Source organism: Neofelis nebulosa, chromosome 1, assembly GCF_028018385.1.
Source record: "Neofelis nebulosa isolate mNeoNeb1 chromosome 1, mNeoNeb1.pri, whole genome shotgun sequence".
NCBI classification, from domain to species: domain Eukaryota; kingdom Metazoa; phylum Chordata; class Mammalia; order Carnivora; family Felidae; genus Neofelis; species Neofelis nebulosa.
The window spans coordinates 75,892,428-75,915,341 of record NC_080782.1 but is presented as its reverse complement, the minus strand read 5'-3'; the positions used below and the strand labels follow the sequence as shown (position 1 = coordinate 75,915,341).

General features: G+C 39.8%; 1 protein-coding gene across 4 annotated transcripts in view; it reads right to left on the bottom strand.

Annotated features, from left to right (window-relative positions):
* The window catches only part of LOC131509616 (uncharacterized), a 127,493-nt gene that overhangs the window by 49,979 nt on the left and 54,600 nt on the right, over positions 1-22,914 (bottom strand). For all 4 annotated transcript variants that reach the window (XM_058725512.1, XM_058725522.1, XM_058725530.1 and 1 more), the window contains exons 7-8: positions 22,402-22,512; positions 13,430-13,608 (exon numbers count right to left, since the gene is read on the bottom strand). In XM_058725512.1, coding sequence (XP_058581495.1) covers positions 13,430-13,608; positions 22,402-22,512 — 290 coding nt within the window. The remainder of the gene's footprint in view (positions 1-13,429; positions 13,609-22,401; positions 22,513-22,914) is intronic.

Below are 22,914 nucleotides of genomic sequence, written 5' to 3'. Positions count from 1 at the left end.
ATTGTGTTTGGCCCAAGGAAACAGCAGATGTCAGTCTGTGCCACTATGCAATATTTAGGACAAGGATGACTCAGTTGAAATGGAAACATTATCCTAGTTCTGAGGCAAAAGGACAGATCTGCAAGCAAATACCTTCCATGTAAATGACGATGACAAATGTATCCCAAAGGGAAAAATGCAAATGGCATATGTACCTCATGAATAATTTGCCTTAATTGTCCATTCTTAAACTTGTATCCTAAGAATTCCTTGTGAAGAACAAATACACAAACTTTAATTGACTGATTCTCCTTTTGCTGGTTTAGCAGATATTTTACTGAGGTAAGGAGATAAGGCAATTCCAGGGAAATTAGTGTGTTGTGAAACCATAAAATAATTTTCATCCTGATGAAGCCTCTGACATTTTGCTTAAAGCATTTGGAATGTGAACAGTGGTTGAAGAGTCTTTAAGCAAAGGTTGTAGGCTTTTGAAACATCTTTCCAAAGCCCCACTGCTACAACCGTGGCTACTGCGAGGCACAATGGCCTACCAGAAAAATCTATGGGAGAAAGAAGTTCTATGCTTTCTCTTCAAATTTTTGATGCTAAAAAGTAAGAAAGAAATCAAGCATTAAATGTATCAGGCTGTATCAGGCAATCAGATATAATCCTATTCTTTTTGTTTGTTTATTGGGGTTGGGTAAGTGGAAGTGTTAGTAAAAAAACAAAACAAAAAACCAAAACACCTCAGTACCTAATTACAGATGGGAGGTGGGTGGGTAAGAAGTCCAAATTTACTCTTGCTTTTTTGGTGATAGTTTTCTAAATCAAATACAAAGATACTAGTGGATTGAGGAATATACTAATTGTCTTCACCATTCCAAAAGCATTTGCCATGTTGTCATTGTTGTCTAGTGTGGGAGTTGAAGTCACAACCTCCCAACCCACAATTTCATGTATGGAACTTTCTCTCTTATGCATCCCCAAGAGCTGGATGAGGTGAGAACTCAGTGCTCTTGAGATGTAGGGAGAGAACTTGTTGCCCACAAAATTACAATATCCATAGGAAAAATAATACTGTACCCTCGAGGAAAGCCTAAGGTCCTTTGTTTATTCAAATCTAGAAAGAAAAGGGCTCCTTTATATATTATAGATAAAAAACCCCACACGTTACCAAAGACCTATGTGTTTTTTATAAAGGGAACTATTAAAGAAAGATCTCTTTAAAAGTTCCTAATGTTTTGCAGGTTTTGTTTTTTTATCATGCATTAATCTTCCCTTTTTTCCTCAGAGGTGTTTTAGCCTTTTCCTACTTTGAACAACAGAGCCTGTGCTAGCAGAAATAGAAGGCCATACTCTTTGAGGAGCTGCATCTCTGCTAAAATGCAAATTTTACAGAGCATCAGTTCTCAACTTTAGTGTGTGTGACATTCACAGTGTGTCTGTGTCTATTTATTGTAATACATATTCTACTTATAATAAATCTATAATTTATTATAATTTCTGATTATAATAAACCTATTATTTATTATAATTCCCATCCCATAAATTGAGATTTGAAAAACCTGATATGATACCCAGAGGTCTCTGACAAATGCCTGGGTGATTCAAATTTGTAGCTTTTTAAAAAAATTTTTAATGTTTTATTTATTTTTGAGAGAGAGAGACAGAGCTTGAGTGAGAGAGGGGCAAAGAGAGAAAGAGAGAGAGAGAGAGAGAATCCAGGCAGTCTCCAGGCTCTAAGCTGTCAGCATAGAGCCTGACTCGGGGTCGAACTCACAAACCGGGAGATCATGACCTGAGCTGAAGTCGGATGCTTAACCAACTGAGCCACCTAGGCGCCCCGTGGTTTTTTTTTTTTTTTTAATTTTTAGTGTTCTATTTATTTGTGAGAGAGAGACAGAGCACGGGGGGGGGGGGGGGGGAGGGGGGAGGGGCAGAGAGAGAGGGTGACACAGGATCCAAAGCAGGCTCCAGGCTCTGAGCTGCCAGCACAGAGCCCAATGTGAGGCTTGAACTCACAAGCTGTGAGATCAAGACCTGAGCCAAAGTCGGAGGCTCCTCCTGAGCCACTTAGGCACCCCTCTAATTTGTGACTTTTAGACTACATTTTAAGAACCGCTGAGATGGAAATAAGCAGGCTATTTTAAAAGCTCTTTTAAGAGCTACTTTTAAGTACCTCTTAAGTACCAAATACAGTTTGTATTTGGTGAACTTAGTTTGTCCCTTTGGTAAATCTTTTCTGCTTTCTTGTGATGTCTCCTCTCTGGAACCCCCCGCCCCAGCCCAGTGTCGCACTGCTGGCCTCCCTTCACCCCCACGTCTACGCTTTAAGGCAAAGGGACACACCTGACTCGTTCCAGCTTTCCCTTTCTCTGATTTAAACTTTAGTTCCTTCAATATCTTTCTTTTCATCAGGTGGCAGGTTTGAAGATGCAATCTGATGAACTACCTAATGCTTTTTAAGGATATTATGATTGAAAACAGCTTAATACTCCCTCTTCAGGTCTTTGCACTAATTGTTTCTTCTGCTGAAATCATTCCTCCGAATCTTTGTTATATCTGAAATATCATCTTCTCGGACAAACTTTCTTGACTATTCCTCAGAAATAGCCTCCTAATCCCATCCCTCCCTGTAGCCACTCTCAAATCCAAATACTTAACAGTGTCTGAAATTATCTTGTTTCTTTTCTGTCTCTTCCTACAGTAAGATAAAATTTCATGAGAATAGTTGGTGTTGACTACTATTTTTACAGTTCTATCCCTGGCATATAATAAGTTTTCAATAATCATTTTTCCAGTAATGGAATGGATGTGAACTTCTCCCAGGAATGTCTTTTAGAAGTGGACATGACATGATGACCTTGCCTTTATCTCTGGGAATTCTGGGTTCTGAGGTAGGCTGGGAAGTAAGCCATTTTTGGAAACTGGCTTTCTTCTAATTTACAGCCTGAATGGGGAACACTTAGAAGGTGGGATTTTGTTGTAGGGGAAAAAGCAGGAGGTGGTGGGAGAAAGTCAGAAAGGTGAAGGAGTGCATTTCTTCGCATTTTAAATGTCCCTTTTTATTGAGACTTCTTATACTGTATAAATAGCTCCAATACAGTTCCATCCTAAGAATGTGGTCATCCCACGGCAGAAAACTTTTCTTGTGTATACTTGCACACTCCTAACCCAGTCTTAGCTGCTTAGTGATTGCATGGTTTTCCTAGGGGAAGTTACCCGAAGTTGGAGGCTAGCATCTAGTATAAATAGGAGAGTTTCAGGTTACTATCAGCCACCTGGTTTAAGTGCTGGATCTTCTGTTGTAAATTATATACTTTTTAATCCCCATTTTCCTATTTTGGAAAAGGGGGAAGATGGTCTAAATTATTTTTCCAAACTCTTCCTGCATTAATAAGAATTTTATGATTCAAACTATACTATCCGTGGTTGGCTTTGAAAAACCATCTGTGAGTAAGCCACACCACCTACTGGGCATCTCTTAAATTACAAATTAAGGTTTGCATAAGGTATTGAAACTTAAGAAATGAACTTATTGGAAATCTTACTGCAAATTTGCAGAGCCCCTATTATATTGATCACATGCATATATTGACTCATTCCCTGATTTCTGAATGCCACAAGCATTCCATTCATTGGGTATTTATTTGCTTCATTCCTGTGAACTTGGCAAATAATGCTCACACATCTTACTTAATAGTTCTTACCTTAACCTCCCTTTTATCCTGCAACTTTCTCTGGGGGCTGACACAGTCAGGGTGTCGGGACAAGTGGGGTGGCAGCCAATGAAGGCTGATATCTGGGGTAGAAGCAGATTAGCAGGGTGAGGTCCAGTGTGGAGGTGTGAACCTGGGAACTGGGACAGGGACTGTGGTTTCCAGGAGCAGGTAGTTTGCAGGCAGGCAGCCTTTTCAGCCAAGCAGACCTCAGTTTGAATCTGCAATCACTTATGAACTATGTGACCACAGGTAGTTAGAAGAGGATACAATGGATCAAGGAGATGGAATCTAGTATTTGAAACTATGTGTAAGACCCTGTAATTATTAGTTTACTTAATTTAATCCACATAAGAGCCTTATCAGGTAGACATCATGCCCCATGAAATGTCAGTGGCCCATTGCTTTTCCCATCCTACACTCTTTTCCTGGATAATCTAGATGTTATTATAATTTCAACAATCACATGAGAGCAGAAACAGATACCTGATTGCAGTGGGTTAAGAAAAAAAGTAAAAGATGTTAATAGATCACTCTGAGAGTTTGCCTTAAAAGGGGAAGAAGAGAGAATATTACAAGAAATATGCATTTAAGGGAGTTTCCCCTCAGGATGACAGAGACAAATTACCTTAGATCAGGAAAAAGTAAGATCAAAGATGTAGGCAGACATGGCCAGCCATAGCAAGGGAGGTCCATTCTCCCACTAAGAGGTATGTATCCAGAAGGAAATTACTTCATAGCAGCATTTGACTCCATTGACTGCTCCTACCTTTTAGAAACACATTTGCCTCTGGCATTTGGGATCATAAGACTTCTCTTGTATCATTGTCTGTTCCTGTTCAACCTCTAATACTGGATCTTCATTCCTGAGCCAGACTTCTGACTGGCTCTGTCCTCATCCCAATAGCTTTGACCTAAGCTCCTTCTGTTGTAATCTCCATTCTTCCTAGGTTATCTCACGGCATATGGTGCCAATTCTATATTCAAATGACTAACACAACTGAATCCCTCACCAGATTTCTCCCCAGACCTCCAATATCCTGTTTCCTCATATGGTTACCTGGGCATCTAAAAGTATGGAAACATTCTGGTAACAAGCAAAACCATAAGGTGCCATCGGAAATCATCTCTATCGCTTCCTTCTACTGTTCAATCAAACCAATTCTGTGAGCCTGGTTTCCTCTGCTTCTTGGATCAGTTCTGGGGCAAATAACAAGACTTAACCATTTCCTGGTAACCCTTAGTTTACTAAAAGTCATAATAAAAAACTATTCTAAGATTGGGGGCTATAGAGCTAGATTCACCTTCAAATCCTGCACTCTATCCTATGTCGCCCTGTCTCCATTTACTTTTAGAGCTTTACAGCTTTTGCAAGTGAATTGTTAGCATTTTGGCAACATTGGAAGGGAATATCATTCACTTTCCTTTTATAAAAGGAAATTGAAGATTATCAAGTTTCACTTACAAAAGAGATTCAAAACATATAACAAAATAATTAATCTTATTTCATGCTCCAAATTTTACTTTTTGTTCAAAATGAAGTCTCTCACACTATTGTGTGTTATTCAGTCCCTTGGGCTCCTCCTCCAACATAGCAAAGTAAATATGCTGTGACGATCAGAACTCCGGAAATAGAGACAAATATTTAAAGCATAACACTGTACAGCCCAGTGTGAGAAGTGTCTCCAGTCCCCACTAGCCCCCACACCCCACACCCACATTTGGGTTCTTGCATGCACAGATTTATAGAACAGACAAAAGCTGGCTTGTTTTCTATAATGGGCAGAAAATGCTTCCTTTTGTTTTTAATCTGGCTGAACATTCAGTCTTAACCTTCATAAAGTTCAATTTCTCTTCTGGTACCTCTGAGCTAGATACACCCAAATTTTAAGACAGATGGCTTATAAGGTAAACATATCCATCAGTTATTTCTTTTTACCTATATCTTCAACTTTTTTCTTTCTGTTTGACTTTACCCTCAGCAACATTCACACTTAAACTGGTACCTTGTACCTTAAAAACAGAAACAAGACAACTTTTCCCTCATACTTCCTTTTCTGCTGTCATTAGAATTGTTTTGGTAATGGCAGGCTAATTAATTAATACCAACTCTATTACTGAGAAAAATAGAAAAGTCAAGGTATATTTATAAATGCCTCTTCAAATACTTCAGAGAGCTTGTAAGACAGCAAAGAATAATGGGGTTAAAATCCAGCAGGAGATGAGCCCAACATTGGGGTCACTTCATCGGAAAAGGCTGAGAAGCTAAGAATTTTCAATAGCCTTAATAGAGTTCAGACCCCATCAGGGAGGTGGTCCAGATAAATCAGGCTCTGAGTTAGTACCCCAAACAATGGCCCTGGGAGTCAGGGTGAATGGCAAAAAGGCCAACCCTCACAAGGACTGAAAGCTGCCTTACAATTATTTTAGCACTGATTAGATTAAGATGATCTGGGACTGGTTAGTACCTTTATCATTCTAACGGAAACTAGTGCCTTATCATTCTAAGCAGATGACAGAAACAGACCTATGAGGGATCCTAATAAAGGGTGGACATTAGAATGACTATGATTAATATGTTAAAAAATAAGGGCACCTGGGTGGCTTAGTCGGTGGAACATCCGTCTTCGGCTCAGGTCATGATCTCACAGTTCTTGAGTTTGAGCCCTGTGTCAGGCTCTGTGCTGACAGTTGAGAGCCTGGAGCCTGCTTCGGATTCTGTCTCCTTTTCTCTCTGCCCCTCCCCCGCTCACCCTCTGTCTCTCTCTCTCTGTCTCAAAAATAAATAAAAACAACAAAAAAGTTTTTTAAATACGTTCAAAAATAAAGAACAAGTTGAAGCATTTCAGCATATGCAGGAAACTACAGAAAACAAATCAAATGGGAACTAGTACTGACAATATAATTATTAAAATTAAGATCTTTGGGGGTTAATTTGCTATTAAACTATACAGTTGCAAGTATGTCCAAAGAATATATACAGAATAAAGCACAATGAGACAAGGAGAGTGTTCTTTTGGCTTTCTCTTGACAAGTTCAAGAAAATGTTGCCAGGTTAAATGCTTGAAGATGCAGAAACAGATGAATACCAATAGAACAAGATACATATGTGGGTAAATATAAAAAAATATTGGGTCACCTGGGTGGCTCAGTCAGTTCAGTGTCCAAATCTTGATTTCAGTTCAGGTCATGATCCCAGGGTTGTGGGATCAAGCCCTGTGTTGGGGTTCTCGCTGAGCATGGAGCCTGCTTAGGATTCTCTCTCATTCTCTCTCTCTCTCTCTCTCTCTCTCTCTCTCTCTCTCTCCCTCCCTCCCTCCCTCCCTCCCTCCCTCCCTCTCTATCCCCTTCCCTCCTCATGCTTCCTCTCTCTCATTCTCTCTCTCTCTATATATATATATATACATATATGTATATACACATATATATGTATATATATTTGAATATTGGTTGTTTAAAAGAATAATATCTTAGAGGATTTGCAATCTGTATAGAATTAAAATACATGGTAACACAAACATATTATTTGTGCCCATAAAATAGTATGTGAACAAATTTATATTCAATTCTAATAAGTTTAAACACATGTTGTAATATTTTTGATAATCACAAAAGAGTAATAAAAGACTTAATAACTACCAAGTTAAGTGGAATTTTACAACTAATTAATTGAAAGGAGGCAAGAAAGGTAAGGAAAAGAAACAGAATAGAGAGACAAATGGAAAGTAAAAATAACAAAAGTAGATGTAAACCCAATTATATAAGTAATTAAATTCACGCTAAATGAACTAAATACTTTTCAGTTATCACACTACTTCTCTAGTCTCTGTTATAGGCAAGCTTTTCAAAAGACTGGTCTACAAATGCTGTTTACATTTTTTCAATGCACATTAATTATTTCACACTGTGTAAGCTAGATTTCTCTTACGAAAACTTCCAAGTACTTGCATGATGCCAAATTCAATGATACTTCCTAATACTCATCATGGCATGGCCTTTCAGCAGCACTGGGAGACACTGGTAACCCTCCTTTCTGAAACTTTTTAAAAAATCGTGGTTTCATGACACACTTTTTGTTTATATCTCTCTGGCTACCCCTCTCAACCCCCCTCCATATTTCCCTCTCCTTTTTAAGTTCACTTATTTTGAGAGAGAGAGAGAGAGAGAGAGAGAGAGAGAGAGAGAGAGAGAGAGAGGAGGTGGGAGGAGGAGGGCAGAGAGAGAGAGAGAGGGAGAGAATCCCAAGCACAGAGACTCCGACACAAGGCTCCGTTCCACGAACTGTGGGATCATGACCTGAGCTGAGACCAAGAGTTGGATGCTTAACTGACTGAGCCACCCAGATGCTCTATTCCTATTTTCTGCTACTCTGTCCACCCTTGGGATTTAAGCTGAGGGCTCTCTTTTCATCTGACTTTATATTGTCTCCTTTGGCAATCTCATCAATTTATGTGGCTTTAAGTACTATATATATGCTATACTATAACATATGCAGTGTATACAATGTTATAAATTCTCTCTTTATATATACCATAGTAGTTCAAGTTGAACTACTAATCTCATTTTGACCTGTACTCTTGTAACCTATTCCCTCTTCAGTAAATGGTTCCTTATCCAGCCAGTTACTTTTGCCAAAACTTTGAAGTCATCCTTGATTGTCCCTTATATCCCCTTTCTCTGACACATTTAATTCATTGCCAAATCCTGTTGATTTTAGCTTTTAAATATGTGTGGAGATCTGTCCACTTAGTTTTATTATTCCCACCCTGGTCAAGGCCACTATCTCTTCTTGCTTAGACTATGGGACTAGCTAACTGGTATTTTCATTCCACTCTTATCCTCTTCCAATTTATTCTCCATGTAACAGTCAGAATAAACTTTAGAGAATTCCTTTGCCTAACATATTTTGGTGGCTTTCCATTGTAGTTAGGAGAACATCCAAAGATCCCTGTCATTGACTCAGACCTCTCATATCACCAACCTCCTACCTAACTCTTTAACCTGACCCCCCACCTTCCCCACCCTCCTCTGTGCACTCTGTTTAACCACACTGGGCTTTCTTGGAGATATCTAAACTTGGCAAGCTTTTTTACAGCTCAGGGACTTCCCACGTGTTGTTTCTTCTGCCTGGAGAATGCTCATTCCAACTTCCTGTCTGGCTAACTTGTATTCAACTTTCAGGCCTCAGCTAAAATGTTATATCCTCAAGAAGGAATTTATTACCTATTCCCCCTTTTCTTAATTTATCCTAGACCCTCCATTTTACTTTCGTGCCAGTTGTGAACTTATTGATTCTCAACTCCGAATTTACTTCTCAGTATAGGTTCCGCAATAATGGATGGAATGCCTTTCTACAGTTCTCTTACAGTAAGTGCGGTGTTAAGCTTTTTCAGTAGAGGGCGCTGGAGGCACATTGCTGGAGGAAGCATGGGCGCTCCTGCCTTTGCCAGTGGCTCAGGATGGGTCCTGCAGTGTGGGTATGTGGACACCTGGGGGTGTTCTGTCCCAACATGCTGTCCCTGTAGACCTTGCAGCTCCAGTGTGGCCTAGTGGTCACCTTCCTGTGACCCTCTCCATATGGACATCTTATGCTGCAGGTCTCCTGGCCATGCTGGCACCCTGATTCCATGTGCTCACTTCTCCTCTTCCCTACATTTGTCTCCTGCAGTTTTCCCCATACCACCACCCTCTAGAAATAGTCTTTCCTACAAGGACACCTTGTGCTCCAGGCCTCCTGCCACACTGGCATCCCCACTCTTGTTACCTAGCCATGCACAGGCTACCTGTTTCTGTACATCTGCCCCATCTGTGATCCAAAGTGTTGCTTCCTGTTTGCCCTGTGACTGCACACTTAATCTGCAGGCCCCTGGATGGCCCAGCAAACCAGTGAGCTTCCCTGCGATCCCATGGATTCAACTACATTTCCCAACGAGATCTGAATCCCCAGCCTTGGAGAGGGGTCCTACTTCTAACTACTTCTAAGTTTGTCCTTGCTTGGGGACCCCCTCCCCCACCCCACACCATATAGTTTTCTTATAGCCTATAGTTATTATTTTATCATAGTTTAGTAACTTTGTATTAAACTTCACTTATTTAAATCACTGTGTGATTATATCTCTTGGTTGGATCCAGACTGCTACTTTCTCTTCTCTCACCTTGTAATTTTACTTATAGCACCATTCAGAATTGCAGTTTTTTTTGTGAATGTATTATTTTTTTAAAAAAATTTTTAATGTTTATTCATTTTTGAGAGGCAGAGAGAGACAGAGTGTGAGCAGAGGAGGGGCAGAGAAAGAAGCAGACCCAGAATCTGGAGCAGGCTCCAGGCTCTGAGCTGTCAGTACACAGCCTGACGCAGGGCTCGAACCCACAAACCACGAGATCATGACCTGAGTTGAAGTCAGATGCTTAATTGACTGAGTCACCCAAGTGCCCCATGAATGTATTCCTTAATATCAGTCTCCTCTATGTAACCATTAGCACAAATAGGGCAGGTACCAGCTCTTTTTCATATATGTTTCCACAGTTTAGCATAATGCCTGGCTCATAAAAGCAGTTGATAAATATTTATTGCTTGAGTGAATACTGTATGGCTGAGTTCATTTTCTGCTAATTTATCCTGGCATGTTCTTATTATGCCCCCTTAGTTCTTCTCAGTCCTTGCTGTCTATTCTAAAGATCATACATAATGTATTCTGGAATTTGTAGCTCCATAGGGGATCTGATTTTGGTCCTTCATCAAAAAAAAAAATAATAATAAAGCCTTATTTTTATATTCTACTATCTCCACATTAAAACCTATTGTGCCAATGATGTTCTGTATCCAAACTGACTATAAGATCCACATTTCTTTCCCAAAGAGGACTAGAAACAGTTTTAAAAAAACTATTTTAATTTTAACCACAATACCACCACACTTTTAATTTTTCCACATAAATTCTACCCCAGGATTCATACACTCAAAATCTTAGAGGGCCTACTGGGTAATTTAAATGACTGGACTCAGTGTAAGGGAATGAGGAGTACTAGGGATTATGGCAAATTGGACAGCACATGCTTCACCTGAATGCATTTAATTAAAAAATTTATAAAAACATCGTGCAAGCCAAACATAACATCTGCAGGCAGCAGCAGTCCTGAGATTGCCACCTGGCAAATCCAGCCCTAAAACACTGGATCCCATGAACCATTCTGAATTTCAAGAATGGGGAACCTAAATTTTTTTTTACTATAAATGCCATTATGCATGCTGGTCAAAGGAAAATATTGGATCAGGTGGTTAAGAATGGTTGGGCTCAGTGCTGTATAATGAGAATGTTCAGGGACCAGGGTACTTGACATAGGTTGATTTATGTATTTGTTTTGCTAAGCAAGGCCATTAAAGAAAAGTTAAGGTTGTCTTGTCACTATGTCACATAGTGACAAGGAAACAAAAATTATCAGCAAAGGGTAGAAAGGATACAATCTCAAGATAAAGAACTCTCTATCCCATTAAAGAAAAACTGATAAACTTGCATTATTGTTTTTGTTTTTGTCTTCTGACTGTAGATGGGAATGCACTTTGCCTTGGGACTCACCCAGGTTACAAATCAGTTCTATGAGAATTACCTTGAAAGAGCTTAGAAAAGAACATACGGTTATCAGGATCCCATTCAAGAGGTTTGGGGGAAGGAGATGGTTTTTGCATGTACTTTGGAAAACTCTGCAGGGCCTTCTGAAGCATACCCACATTGGAAACCTCTGGCCTATTTCACTTTAATAATCAGAATATATAGAGAACAAGGCTGGTTCATCATTTCTCATCTTGATTACAGAGAATCCTATTTTCCTGCACTGGAGGGAGACAAAGTTTTTTCAAAGTGGCAATGGCTCACATTCCTGCAAAAGTCAGACACCTCTTTGTGTATGTCATGAATAAGTGACTCACAAGCTAGGAAAAGGGATTCTTCACGATGATTCAATGTGCAAAATCATTCCTCATTTTACAAAGGGTATTGATTTCTTAATTGATATATATTTCTTTCCTTGTTTCAGAAAGTAAGATTGTGTCACATACAAGGGAAACAACCCAAACTCCTGTTTTTCACACTTATTAGAGGTAGCTCACACATGTGGTTCTGAATGAAGCCAACAGGGTAGAAGTCAGTAGGACAGAGTGAGCTCGTCTTTGAACTGGACAGTCCATGTGCTCCTAGAAGAGGCAGCTGCTAGTCAGCTCCCACCAACTGTTGCTAGGGAATTTTTTTCTTTTATGAAATTTATTGTCAAACTGGTTTCCATACGACACCCAGTGCTCATCCCAAAAGGTGCCCTCCTCAATACCCATCACCCACCCTCCCATCCCTCCCACCCCCCATCAACCCTCAGTTTGTTCTGAGTTTTTAAGAGTCTCTTATGCTTTGGCTCTCTTCCACTCTAACCTCTCTTTTTTTTTCCTTCCCCTCCCCCATGGGTTCCTGTTAAGTTTCTCAGGATCCACATAAGAGTGAAAACATGTGTGTCTGTCTTTCTCTGTATGGCTTATTTCACTTAGCATCACACTCTCCAGTTCCATCCACATTGCTACAAAGGGCCATATTTCATTCTTTCTCATTGCCACGTAGTACTCCATTGTGTATATAAACCACAATTTCTTTATCCATTCATCAGTTGATGGACATTTAGGCTCTTTCCATACTTTGGCTGTTGTTGAGAGAGCTGCTATAAACATTGGGGTACAAGTGCTCTAGGGAATTTTTCAAGAGAAGTTGGAAATCAGGATTTCTGTGAGAAATCTCTGAATTTTATGATGTTTGCATCTGATTAAACAAATTAGGGGCGCCTTGGTGGCTCAGTCAGTTAAGTGTCCGACTTCAGCTCAGGTCATGATCTTGTGGTTTGTGGGATTGAGCCCCGCATTGGGCTCTGTGCTACAGCTCAGAGCTTGAAGCCTGCTTTGAATTCTGTGTCTCCCTCTCTCTCTGCCCCTCCCCCACTCATGCTCTGTCTCTCTCTCTCTCTCTCTCTCTCTCTCTCAAAAATAAGTAAAAAATAAACAAATTAAACACCATATTGCATAGGGGCTAAGAAAACACTTGTGCTGACAGGACATGGCCTGCAGATTGGTAGTTCACGTGAAGTGCCTTCCCCAGATCCCCGGGCACAGGCCCCATCCCACACCTGCAGAATGAGAAAAGTCTGGGAGAAGGACTGCATCTGCCTATTTGGAGAACATTCCCCCAAAGAATCCAACCTCCACTTACAGTCAGAAATCGCAGGTCTATTGAAATCTGGGAAATCAAACAAGGTATTCCAGGCAGCTTCTCAGAGGCTTCAGAAGCCTTGCTAACGTCAATCCCTGTAACCTAGGGAACAGTGTGCAGGCTCTGTGGTCCAGCGAGATGTTACTGCACTTTGCCTTAGTCCACTTTGATTTCTCTAGGGTACTAGGTATGCAGTTTCGTTCTTATTATCTGGGCTTTGATAAGGAAATTTTCACAGAGGATGTGAAAATAGGAATAAACGAGATAGAAATTTATGCCAGCCTTGATTTATGCAGCAGCAGAGAAAATAAGTTACAATTCTCTGTACCTCTGAGGAAGGAAAACTCTAAAAGCCACAGGAGAGAACACTGTTTCCAGAATCCTACAACGTGGTACCTTACAAGACACTACTTTGGTAATGGACTGACTGCACTTCCCAGGGTTTCTTGTTCCTACCCACTCCAACCTTACCTCTCCCCGCAAATTTACCTTCTTATGTCTGTAATAGCGGAGGCAGCCATCATGCTTCAGCACAAACCACCTCTTCCTCCAACCCTTCACAAAACCGGAGTGAGTCCTTTTATGTAAGTAGCCGCGGCAGGTGGGCCAAGGCGTATTGGGACAGCGACTGATGTCAGATCCCACCACCAGAGTCAAGATGTCTGGACCTAGAGAAACGAATTTGGGATAGTGCAGTGGCTGAAAATGTTAAACCAACAGAAAAGACTGTCACTTTTCAGAAGGAATGGATGAAAAGGGGGTTACAGTTTGCATACATGGGATAAGTGAAATAGAATCCTACGATTGGAATGGATGAGAGAGTTCCTTAGTGATTCAGTCCCTCATGGCGAGGACGAAAATGAAACCAGGGGAGGTAAAGTGACTTCTTTGAGGGCCATAACTGGGTCATAAGGGGTTCAGTCAGATGTGGGACCCGGAATTGCCAGCTCTTAGTACAGAGCACTTTGTATTCAACCATGTGGTCTTGTCAGGTCTCATCATGGATGACTCAAGTCTGTTCATTCTCACTGTCTATAATAATGTCAAGCTAAATCTTTAACATATTTTGATTTATATCTGAAAAAGGAATATAGGTGATGTTTGGCTTTTCTATGTTACTTTTATTCAAGATAACTAGGTTCCTTGACCTGGGTTAGCTAAAGGGAGGATCTAAACCGCTAATACATCTGTCACCTATTCCTGATCAAAATCAATGATAAACCTTTGAACTTGGAAGTAGACAGAAATTCTAGGAAAGCTGAGGCACACATGCTTTTATCCCTTTTTCTTTCTGTCCAACTTAGTGCTGAGGGTTTGACTCTGAGCTTCCGTGTACGTCTTTCTCAGGGTGACCTCCTTGGGGCCTGTACCTCAGTGGTGCCCCCTTTCCTATATGATCAGTACAGTGCATAGCTTGGGGGAATTTGTCCCTGTACCTAATAATATAAGGTCACCATTTACCAATTGTGCTTTGATGTTGCCAGCATGGAAACAGACTTTCATCATATGCCTACCTCTTGATGCCTCAAGAAATTCTCTGAATGTCACTCCAACAGACAGCAACCCTGACACGCTTTGAAGACTGCAAATGGGGTATGACTTCATTTACAATTCCTCAGAGAGGGAGGCCACATCCCTGAAGGGGGACATTTGGCCTTAGCAGCGCTGACTTCATCGTGATGTCTGACATTGAGATTACCGATCTGTTTAGAGCTGTCTATGGAAATGGGGGTCAGTGAGGAGACTCCTCTTATATAAATGACAAGCTCCAACCCAGGGGATCATTCCTGGCTGAGCCACATGGCCCTGAAAATAAAGATTTGTCCCAGAAAGGCTGACATGGTCTTAACTTTAGCAGCACGCAAAGCACCTTGATAATTAAATAACTCTGTGTGTCAAGCTAATTCTTCATTGCCATGTAGATGCATTTTAATTTATTGAACTGCCCTTAAGCTCCTGTCAAAAACACATCCAGAAAAATTAGAAGCAATGCTCCAGATTGACCGGCAACCCACAAATGTCTTTGTCTTTGGACTTTAGTCCCCGAAGGACTGCACTCTGGACTAATATGCATGGCTGACACGTCTGCCAATCTATTTATGTGGTGCTGCAGTCGCCTGCCCCTTGAGGTCATTTTCCTCTTGCTTACACACACTGCGTATGGGGTTCTCTGACACTGAGCAGGCTGAGCTTGAGCTTCAGCTGGCCATAAACATAACTTGGTTCACCAAAAAATTCTCTCTGGGGCAGGGACACAGATGGTCCTGCTGCCACGTGGTGTCATCATACTAAAGGAAAGTTTTTTACATTCGGAGTGAGGACATGATCCTGACACACAGGGAGTTGCCGAGTTCCAAACAGCTGTTGTGTGATGGTGGTTTTACAGTCTTTGCAGGTCCTATCAGGGGCCAGGGGGTCTGATGCTCAGAGAGACTTTAGATTTTTTATGTTATCTCCAAATAGATTATTTATATAGTCATTGCAGTGTGTGTGTGTGTGTGTGTGTGTGTGTGTGTGTGTGCATGAATGTGTGCTAAAGGAATTAATTGTGAAGTACTAACAGTGACACCCTCCTGGTTTTGTTATTATTTATCTGTTAATTTACTGGGAGCTAAAAATATGGAGATGCCCTAGTTTAGTGCTTCTCAACGTACATGCAGATGCAAATCACCAGGTGGGTTTGTTAAATTGCCGTCTTCCTTCACTAGGTCTGGGATGAGGCCTGAGATCCTGTGTTTGTAACAAGTTCTCAGCTGATGTCAGACCACAATTTCAGTAGCAAGTAGCCAGGCAACTCTCGGTTGCTGAGAGGTCCTGCTCAGGAGCAGTCTTTGTCGTCACCCACTATGCTTCTTCCTTTTCTTGACTACGATTTAGTTCCCCCTGTATACTTTCATTTTCAATCCCAATATTTTGCAACAACAAAATTGTTAGTTTTTCCCCTTGCTTATGTCTTTCTCTAAGTGTCTCCCCACCCTAGAGAAAGGAATCACACAGCCATTGCCTTCCTCTACTGGACAGCCCAGAAATCTTGCTTGTTTGGGGGACATGGGAAGACAAATGGCCTGAAGTGAAAGAGTCAAGTGCAGATGAACGAGGTTGAAAATCCATGTCTTTAGCAAATACAGCTCTTTGGTGATGACGCCCTTTCAAAGAGAAGCTCTCTGGCAAAACTCTTCTTCCCTAGCACTTGGGCCTAGAGTTTGGGAAGTAAGGTGTTGTGGGTGAGGTTATTTACAGCTACAGGAGAGAGAAAAATGATTTCTTTTTCTAATTCACACTTTCTCTTTGGATCACTGTCTTCTTATTATGCCACCAATCTTCAGCTGTGTCGGAGTCGCACCTCGGCTGTCAGACAAACTCCACCACCCTTGCAGGTGCCGAAGAGAAATGTGCAAGACGTGCGCTGTCCCCGGGGCTGCGTGGTGGGCTGGCACTGTGTTCATCTGCCCAGGTTCCACATCCCAATGCACTTCTGTACTTATTTTTAGCAAAGCTGTTCTTGGTGAGACAAAGGAACGGAACGGCCCCAAAGGACTTCTAGGTTGATTAAAGCTTCATTGTTTTCCTCTCCTCTTTCTTTTCCGTGTTTTTCCTTGATGATTAAATCTCCTATGTTAGTCTGCAAGCACTTAGCCCTACAAAAGCCCCAACCAGAAGGATGGGGGACCTAATGAAATAAACATTCACATGGAGCTATTGTTATTCCCATTGGGATCCCAAACATTTTTTAAAAATCTGCTTTAGTCTTCCCATTGGCAAAATTAAGGTAATTTGTACAGGTGTGTGTGTTTAGTATTTCTGAATAGGATTATTATTTGATAATTTTAATTTTATATTATATTATTCTATATTATACAATGTAATATATACTAATGTATTATTTAGTATTATTGAATGGGACTATTATTTCAGTAGAATTGTTGAAAACTTGATCTTGTTACATATGGTAGATCCCTTTTCTATGCTAGTCTGGGGAGACATGATAAAGCCTGTACTGGAAGGTAACAAAATAGACTTTTAATCTTATGGTTGCAAACTTTTGGCTGGCCATGCCTCCAAGATGCTGAGCTCTGTGCTGTGCTGGGCTTGCTGTGAGGGAATCATCAGGGAGAGCTGATTAAAATTACAAACATGCAGGCCACCACCAGGAATTCTGTTTTTATAAGAAGTTCTTGCGTGAGTCTGACATACAGTTAGATTTCAGATTTAAGGTTTTGAGGAAAGTGATTTGATGTTTAGATAATCTAAATCGACAAAGTAGCAACCTGTAATAAAATAAGATTTTACAAAAGTTTAAAATACATAGGAATGAAACTGTACAGAAATATAGAGAGGTAAAAAAAAGATATCAGACTTTTAAGAAGTTTATGCAAACAGGTACAAGAGGCAAGAGGAAACATTTAGATTTTTAAACAACCTCATGTTTGTTTGTTATTTTGTTGGACACTATGTAAATATACTTTTCAAGACCTCTATATATTATATAAATTTAACAAAAGGTCCATTTGTTATTTCATGATTATTGCTTTCTTCAACAAGTTGGTGACTTTTCTGTCCTAAAGAGAACCCCCTAAGAGCTTGCTTTAAGTTCTATACATTCCAGAAACACCCTGCCCAATTAACAGCCTCGCTAAAATTGAATGTGTAAAGCACTACATAAAAATTAAATTATTCCCATTATTTCTTTCCTTTTCTCTTCCCTTTTTTTTTTTAGTTTCATGGTCATGTATATTCTTCTCATAGCCCCACTGCCTCTCTGTAATCCTGTTTTGTTTTTTGTTTTTGCCTTCCCTCATCATTACCACCTAGATGGTGATATTTTAGAACATGGATGGAACTAAAAGTGTGTGTGGGTGCGTGCCATTTAGGAGGACTTCATCTGTTGCTCACGAACTTGGGTGCAGACTGCTGAGCCCATCATAGCACTCAGGTTGTTGCACACAATAGTCTTTGGAGTGCAGACCCCCTTTGTTTTGTTTCACTTTATTTTCTGCCTCCATTCCCAATTCTTCTCACACATTCTGCTCCTCACAATAGGTACTCACAGAACATGTTTGATATAGGACTGTGGATACACTCCTTTGTGTGTGTCTTTTTATTTCACACAAACGGTGTTATGCTAAGATCTCATTCTATTTCTCTCTTTTTTTCCCCCCACTCTAAACCACGTTTTTTAGCATCTACCAATGTTGCTGGCCAAATGCACATCTTGTATATTGTTTCAAAGTGAGGCACAGAGGTGCAGAGTATGCATCTGTTGTTGGTTTCTTTATCCATTGCCCTAGTGATGGTCACTCAGACTGCCTCTAACTGTTCTCTATCACACAGAACGCTGCAATGAATGTCCTTGTATATGTCCTCTCAGCAGTTTCTTTGGGCTTATAGCCACAGAAGTGCAATTGCTAGGACAAAGGATTTATAGGCACTTCACTAGATGTTGCCAGACTGCTCTCTGAGATGCCAGTAGCTCAGCAAGAGTACACGAAGATTCTCATTTCCTCATTTCCTTACCAAAGCTGGCTATAATCTGATTTCTATTTATTCTCCTAATCTGGTGGATGTAAAGTGTCACCTTGCTGTTAATTTGCATTTCTCTGATCACAAATAAAGTTATTATCCTAGTTTCTTTTATTGACATTATGCTTATAACTTAAAAATCAAAGTCTTTAATACATCTGAAGTCCACCTTTATATATGGTATAAAATATAAAGCATAATATATGAAGGTATGAATCCATCCAATTTATGGTTCTCTGTAAAAATGATGTAGTAAAAATTTTATCCTCTCCTCATTGTGCTGCTACTTTTATCATATATCAAGTTTTAATAAGTACTTGAGTGTGTTTCTGAGCTTTCTAATCCATTCCATTCCACTGGTATATTTCTGTGAATGCCACCCTTTTTATTACTTATTATTATGGTTTTGCAATATACCTTAATATTTGGTATGAAAGGTTCCTTTGTCCTTGCTAGCCCTATTCATAAATGATCTAGCTATTTGTAGACTTCTATTTTTCTACATATATTTAAGGATAAGTTTGAAAAGCTACTCAAACATTTTTAATAAAATTTTATTGAAAATTTATTGAATATTTAGATTAATTTTGGGAGAATTAAGATCTTTACAAAGTTTTTCCATCCATGAGGATACTATATATCTCCGGTTATTTAAGTCTCCTTTTATGTACTTTGGTCGAGTTGTAAATATTTTTTCATGAAGCTCTTGCATGTTCTTTGTTGGATTAATTCTTTCCTACCTTGTAGTGTTGCTGCTGTTATTAAACATATATTATATTCCTTTTCTTTTCTTTTCAGTTATTAGTGGTGTAGAAGAACACTACTGATTTTTATAAGGAGACCTTGGTTTGGTCAATCTTTCTCTAATTAGTTCTAAGCATTGGTCTATTGATTTTGTTATAATCATATAATCTGTAAATAATAATAGTGTTAATCTCTTTCCTTCCAGGCCATATACCTTTATTTCTCCTTGTGTTATTGAACAAGTCAGAACCTTAGATATCATGGTGAACAGAGGCTGTTAAAATTGGCATTATTCTTCTCAATCTCAAAAGAAATATGTTTAAAGTTTCTCTGTTAAGTGTTGTGTTGTTTTATATATACTTTTATACTTTTCTCTTTTCACGATTAGGTTTTTGGTAGATAATCTTTATCAAGTTGTAAAAAGAAACTTCTCTTCCTACTATGCAGGGAATTTAAAATATATATATATTTGTTGAACTTTATTACATGATTTTTTGTTCTGTTGAGATAGTCATGCAATTTTTTTCTTTGGTCCATTAATGGGATGAATTGTACTAAAATATTATAAAGCCATCCTTATTTACAGATAAACCCTACTTTGTTATGATGTATTATATGCAATTTTAATAAACACTTTTATTCAGGTATCTATTATTTTTTCTTAGGATTTGTGCATCTATATACTCATAAGTAAAATGGACATATTCTTTCATTTTTCATACTACACTTACCCTGTTCTGGAATCAAGATTAGAGTAGCCTAATAAGATGAACTGAGAAGCCTTCACTCTTTCCTAGTTTCTGGAAAACTCTATAGAATAGGAATCATTTGTTCTTTGAAAGTTGGATAAATTTCATCTATAAAAGTGACTGGTATCTTGTGCTTATAAATGGGGGATGAATTGGGGGTGGAAATGGGGGAGAAGTGAGATGGTCTCTTTCTTTACTCTATAAATACCTTTATTAGAGTCTAGACAAATTTTCTATTTATTCTTTTACTGATTTTGGCACTTTAAATACTTTTGGAAAATGTTCTTATTTATCTAGTTTTCACATTGTTATATAGTTGTTCAAAGTAGTATTTAATTATTTAGAAGTTTTACCTTTCTCTTTTTTTTTATTCTCTATTTTGTTTATTTGCACCTTTTTTTATTATTTCCCAATTAAGAGCTGTGTTATAATCAATTAGTCTTAGAGATTCAGCCCGAGGAAGAAGCAATCAACTCCGTAATACAGCTGGGCTCAAGGACCACCTACATGTTTCCCACCGACCATGAGGAACAGGTGCTACCGTTTGTCTGGCTCTCGGTAGGGTGGTTAAGTTGGGTTTTGGCTGCTGAGCACCAAGCTGGGGAGAAAAGCTCTAAGAATATGTCCCTCAGCATTCTTCTTCATGAGACACTTGGCTCTCTTCTACTATTGGCCACACTTCCCATCTCCCAGAACACACACAGGTATGCAATGGACTTGTTTCCCTATAAGTCTCTTACTGTCCTTACTGTAGCGTCTCAGATCTGTAACTCACTTTCCTGCTTGTGAGGTATCTCCACTGTTGTGTTTGAGAAGGTTTAGCAAAGATACAAGGAGCTTCTGAGGGTCAAGGTCTTCTTGGGGTAGGGAGGCCAAGCAGGTAGAACCCAGATTGTAACAGCAGATAAAGGCATGCTACAAATAACTGCCAGGAGCAGCGCAAACTAGGGTGTTGAGTGTAGCTCTTTTCCAGTACCAATGAAGAGAAAATCCTCTATTTAAGTTTTAGAGATGTTTTCTGCCTTCCATTAACTGATAGAGTGAGGCTGAATGGTTCAGTGTTACCAAGAATGTTTAGCTCCTTGGGGAAAAATAAAAAGTCCTAAGACTGGAAATATTACTAACATCAGGTTTTCTGTAACTAAAAAATTGGAAAAGTAATTATTTGTGAGAAAGAACCTAGGAACAGCTAAATCCCATTCTTATGGGGGAATACCACCAATTCATTAGTATAATTGTTACCATATTACCTTCATTTCTTATCTCTGCTGCACATAGGATAAATATTTAGGTAGGACTTACAAGTAGGTAGTGTACATGTTAACTGACAGTGTCCTTGGATTTCTGGTGCACCCAGTACATGACAAGTTCTACACAAAAGCCACATATTCAGCTAAATTCTACACCAAAAAAGTCTACAATAGCTACTCAGGATACAAAATTTGTTAGTGATTTTCTCATCCTGGTCTACACTAAGTCTCTCTCTCTCTTGCTAACCCTCAAGCATGATAGCATCATGAGAAAGGACAAACAATATTTATTGTTTAGCAAGTTATACTTATGGCACATGTGGCCTAAACAAAATGTACAGATTTTTATAGCTCAGTGCCTGAGGATATATTTCAGGAGCACAGAGATATGTATGCAGCCTTTGGGAGGCCAGGAATAGGACACTTCACCAAATAATCCCTTGATGGAACACAGCATTTACCAGTTATATATTTTTAGGTCTATGGGGAGATAAGGATTTGTAACATGGTGTCAAGAAAGTAACTTGTTTTGCAGAGTGGAAGATGGTATTAACCTTTCCACAAAATGTGCGTGGATACAAGGGCAGGCAGGGGCGTGTATTATTATTATTATTCTCTCCGTGGTTCCATCTGTGTCAGAATTGGTTTAAAGGCCCTCCTTAAGTGGCCCTAGGAGAATCTGTGAAAGCTTTAGATTTGTGATTTCTTTATTTCTTCCTCTCTCTTTTTTAAGCATGAAAACCCTGAGGTTCTTACCACTAAAAACTGATGGAAAGAAAGGAAAAGAGAGAGAGAGAGACAGAGAGAGAGAGAGAGAGAGAGAGAGAGAGAGAGAGAGGAAGGAAGGAACACAGAGGCAAGGGAGGGAGGACAGGAGGAAGGGAAGAGAAATTGTAAATGAGTATTATTACGATGACATTTTTCGTGGCAAAGAGTTTCAGGAAATACTTTCGTAATAAATAGAGTACATTCTGCTGCCATTTTCTGGTTTCACTTTACAATACAGAAGGAACGTGGTGCTGAAAAATGATTTAATTGCTATGAAGCACCATGTTGATGCCAAGGTATTAAAGGAGCTTGGCGGGAGAAGTGCGGTTACACCTGTTGTGTAGTGTCCTCATTGTGTTTGAACTCCCTGGTGCGCCGAAGCCCTCTGCTTCTTCAGAATGACGCTGAACTCTGTAGCTGGCCCACCTACCTTTCCTTGCCAGGTGCACGGCTTCTGCATGCTCCACACTGGTGACCTCCGTGCCGTTGACAGCCAGCACCACATCTCCAATCTGGAGCCCGGCTTCCTCAGCGGCGCTGTCTGCAAGTAGACAGACAACAAGGGTCTCATGGAGGAGGGGTCCCAAATTGAGTGCCCTGCTGTTTGTCCTCTTTTTAAAAGCCTGTCTCTAAAAGGCCTTTCTTTCCAACTTTAGACAATTGCCTATGTCATTAATAAGAAGGAAAATGCTATCCTCCCAGCCTCCCTTTCATTTCCTGGACGCGGTTTCTTTGCGCATTCAGCCAGGCGTCCGCATGGCCTCTTTGCAATATAATAGCAAGGCTGCTCAGAGACTCAATCTATTCATCCACCAGAAGGTTGAACTGCTAGTTCTCATTCCTTCATTGCTGCTAGGTCTCTTTGTAACCCTGAGAAAATCACTTAACCTCAATATCTTCATCCATAAAAAGGGGGGTGGGGGCAGTGTTTCTCTGCAGGATT